The 3,765-nt window shown below is 38.6% G+C and overlaps 1 protein-coding gene across 2 annotated transcripts; it reads right to left on the minus strand.

Moving 5' to 3' along the window:
- Positions 1-331: 331 nt before the first annotated feature.
- On the minus strand, positions 332-2,957 carry Taf6 (TBP-associated factor 6). Of its 2 annotated transcripts, none has more exons than XM_017621895.1 (6): positions 1,902-2,957; positions 1,653-1,822; positions 1,311-1,589; positions 1,077-1,244; positions 735-1,005; positions 332-655 (listed from the first exon to the last, which is right to left on the minus strand). In XM_017621895.1, the coding sequence occupies exons 1-6, from the start codon at positions 2,775-2,777 to the stop codon at positions 569-571; spliced, it is 1,851 nt and encodes a 616-aa protein (XP_017477384.1). In that variant the 5' UTR covers positions 2,778-2,957; the 3' UTR covers positions 332-568. The 2 variants fall into 2 exon arrangements, with proteins under 2 accessions (XP_017477384.1, XP_017477383.1); XM_017621894.1 differs by having other exon boundaries at positions 735-1,008.
- Positions 2,958-3,765: the final 808 nt, after the last annotated feature.

Below are 3,765 nucleotides of genomic sequence, written 5' to 3' on the forward strand. Positions count from 1 at the left end.
TAATATGCATTAATAATAATAATAATAATAGATTGGCGCCTACACATATGTAAGTGTTTGGCCGAGCTTCTCCTCCAATTTGAGTCGTGCGCCTTGATGTTGTCACACCAAGCGATTGTATTTTTATGAGAAGTAGTTTTTCATGGCAGAAATATACTCGGAGGTTTGCGCGCACTGCTTACCACTACACCACAGCAGCATTAATAAAAAAAATAAAGTAATTTTTAGCTTAAAACACTTTAAAAAATTATTATTTTAAGATATAAGTTGGTGGGAGGGATATGGCATCATTTGCTAGACCGATATTTGGTTTTGATAAAAAGACTGAACGAAATGTAAAAGTTAAACATCTTAGTAACTCTGCATGTTTATTTAAACTTTTTTTCAAGTTGGAATAGCTCTATTGAAAAGCCCTTATCCTATGTGTATGGCTTCAAAACACCATATTACAAAAATTAAATAGTTTACTCAGACTAATAAAAAAAAGTTATTCTTCCCACGATTGACTTAACACTTAATTAAAATACTATATACCGTAACTACTTCTATATTATATAGAAATTTTGTCTTATTCCAAATGTGATAAATCGTCCAACTCCGGTGGAGCACGTATATCTTCCGTCTCAATAATAATTGAGTTTGAATCAACCGACGTCTGAAAATTAAACAGAAATTGTTAATTAATTATTTATTTTGATTGTGATTCATTTTTATTTGGCTAAGCTAACACTTACTCTATCACTCCTATTCAAAAGCGAATTACCCACACTACCTCCACTACTTCCGCTACCATTTAGTTGTGTGGTCAACAATACCGATTGTGGGGTTGCCGGTCGTTGATGTACAATAGGTATTTGTTGTTGCTGTGGGTGTTGCTGTTGCTGTTGTGCTTGTTGAGGTTGTTGAGCTTGTTGTGTAGTAGCCTGCGAAACAATGACAAACTTTTGTGGCGGCTGACTTGGGTGTTGTATTGCGCGCAGCTGTGGTATAGCCGTAACAACGGGACTACTAAGTGTAAATAAATATTAAAACTGCAAAAATATTAAACGCTTAATATTTTAGTTTCCGTGTATCACCTGATTTGCGTCACTTGGGGTCGCCCTACTGTCGAAGCTGTAGCAGCCGCCGATGTAATAGGCGCATTCGAAATGCTACTTGGGGTTGGCGTGGTGGTCGATGGTGGGGCGTTTCGTGCCTTTATCACAGCCTGACACAACGCTGGTCCCATAAAGCCGTAATCATTTCTGAAGCCAATACATGAAAACTATAGAATTTTTATTATGAACTAGTTAACATCATAATGGGCTAACCTATATTCTTCAGTGTAATCTGGCGACCGACGTATCTGCTTGAGGACTGGTGGACAACACTTTTGTAACATGGCACGTATGTGACCCGCTGCTGTTTTATCTGTGTTGCTCTGCATTTGATTACCCAGTAGAAGTGGTTCAATGCGTTCAGATATAAATTTCAACCGAGGTATTATGAACACCTTAACTACTTCGGCGCCCATTTCCGTTAGTCCGGCAATAGCTCCGTACAAGGAAGATAGATGTGTCTTGTCATTTTGCAATGCTTTGCTGAATATTCTGTTTTAAGATATGAAACAAAAGTAGATAACAGCTTTTTCCGAATCAGATGTAGCTTATTACCGTGTTACACGCGTTTGTAGGTTATTAGTAGATGTATTGAAGGTCTTACATATCATCGCCATTAAACGAGATGCGAAATCGCGTAACGCCCAATGATTGTCTAATTCTGGCCGCATACATAGTTGTTTGGAAACAATGCAAGTGGTAACTGATGGTATCAGCTCATGTAACTGAAATGGAGCACATATGCAAGTTTGTACATATTTTCAACTTAACTAGCAAACCTTAAAAATATCTGAAATGACTTACATATTTTTCTAAATATAAAGACGGATTATCCAGCAACGCACGCACCATACGCATTAGATAGATGAGAAGCGCCAAGTTGTTTTGCACAACATTCACTTTTACACCTTCAGCGATGAAGGTGCACATACGTGGCAGCATCTCGTGTAAGCCAGGATCTGAGGCAAGCGATTGAAGTGCTTCTCCACGACGCGGTTCATCTGAACCTACACAGGCTTCGGTGATCTCTTTGTAGTAGAGTTGTTGTTCTACTGACAGCTCATGTGTAGCCAATTGTTTAACATGCACAGTTTCTACATTTCGCAACTTATGTATTTTCCCCGTTGCTGGCTTGCCCGCTGCATCTTTGGTAACTCCCTGCTCCAACTTCACCACTGGATTAACAGATTCCAAAGCTTGGGAGTCTTTGGATAGTGGTGGTGGGTTCTCCGGGATCGTTGGTTGTATCCCATCCACCACTAACCAATGAGAACGTAGCGTTATGTCCAATGGAACTTTTGGTGCAGAGCTTTGAACAATATCATTCAAATCCATCTCTTTTTCTTCAATAAAATGTAATTCACGACCACCACCTGAGGCAAACCGAAATGGTATAAAATCGTTTGCAGTGAAGCCATATTGGGGCTCAATGTTGCGCACCTTAAGCGCTTGATCAATATCGCCTAAAATCAATCGCTCACGTTTTGAATGATGCATAAATTTGGCCGCATCCTGTACAATGCGCTTGATTTTAAAGCTTACATCCTCCGCCAATTCCTTAGCTGCATCATCGGGCAGTGAACCAACGCCAATGCTTTCAGCTATCACTTTCATCGATTCGGCAGAGAGTGTGGTGCCATACAGCATATCACCGGCAACTCGTCCAGCATTTATACTCATAATTTACGGGTAAATATATATAACCCTCTTATTAAATATAGGTCCGTATTTGCAAAAAAATATAAGAACTAGGAATGAAACGGTACGAGTAAATACAAATCCATACTCGATACCTTTCGTTCGATACCAAGAAATTTTGGCATCGATACTTTTGAACCAAGAACCCTAAAAAAACGTCTGACCATATCAAAAAGAAACTATCGATTGTGCACTCGCATACATATGTACACACAACCATTGTGTACAATGCACACACACAATGCACACACAATCTTCCACAATGCACACAACATGCATCAAAGAAAATTTTACTTCATTGCAAGGCGAATTTATATAAGATGGTGTTACTAGCTCAGCTGATTTTGAGTATGTGTTTCGCCGCACGACTTCTGATATCAAATTGAAAAATTTTGTTTGAATTTCTACACACACTCTTACAGATTTTNGCAAGGCGAATTAATATAAGGTGATAGCAGGAGTACAAAAACAAAAATTTACATGTATTTTGTTTTTGCTTTGGCGGCATAAACTGTCAAAATCTGTAAGAGTGTGTGTAGAAATTCAAACAAAATTTTTCAATTTGATATCAGAAGCCGTGCGGCGAAACACATACACAAAATCAGCTGAGCTAGTAACACCACCTTATATAAATTCGCCTTGTCTGTAGAGCTATAAAAGTAACGAAATTTCGGATACCCGTATGTATCCGTTACTAATCCAATCAACACCCGTATCAAGGCGAATTTATACAAGGTGGTGTTGACAGACAAAAACAAAAATTACAACAACAAATTATACGCACATTGACAATCAGTACAAAGCAAAATTACAACAAACACACCTTTTTGACAAAAGGTACAAATTCGCCGTGAAATCAGCGGATCCGATAACACCACCTCATGAACGAAAGACACAAGATCATGTGAGAACAAGAGAGTGAAAAAAGTAGATTTTTTAGCGGGTTCTACGCCATCTTGTTTCACTGGAA

Source organism: Rhagoletis zephyria, unplaced genomic scaffold (assembly GCF_001687245.7).
Source record: "Rhagoletis zephyria isolate East Lansing unplaced genomic scaffold, Rhagoletis_zephyria_1.1 Rzeph_scaffold_02625, whole genome shotgun sequence".
NCBI lineage: Eukaryota > Metazoa > Arthropoda > Insecta > Diptera > Tephritidae > Rhagoletis > Rhagoletis zephyria.

What these genes read in the sequence shown, in the direction of transcription:
- Taf6 (XM_017621894.1), bottom strand. Translation starts at nt 2,777, where the DNA reads ATGAGTATAAATGCTGGACGAGTTGCCGGTGATATGCTGTATGGCACC. An exon ending in GATTACACTGAAGAATATAG is followed by an intron (nt 1,245 to 1,310) that starts GTTAGCCCATTA and finishes TATTGGCTTCAG; the next exon opens with AAATGATTACGGCTTTATGG. An exon ending in CCCCAAGTGACGCAAATCAG is followed by an intron (nt 1,009 to 1,076) that starts GTGATACACGGA and finishes ATTTACACTTAG; the next exon opens with TAGTCCCGTTGTTACGGCTA.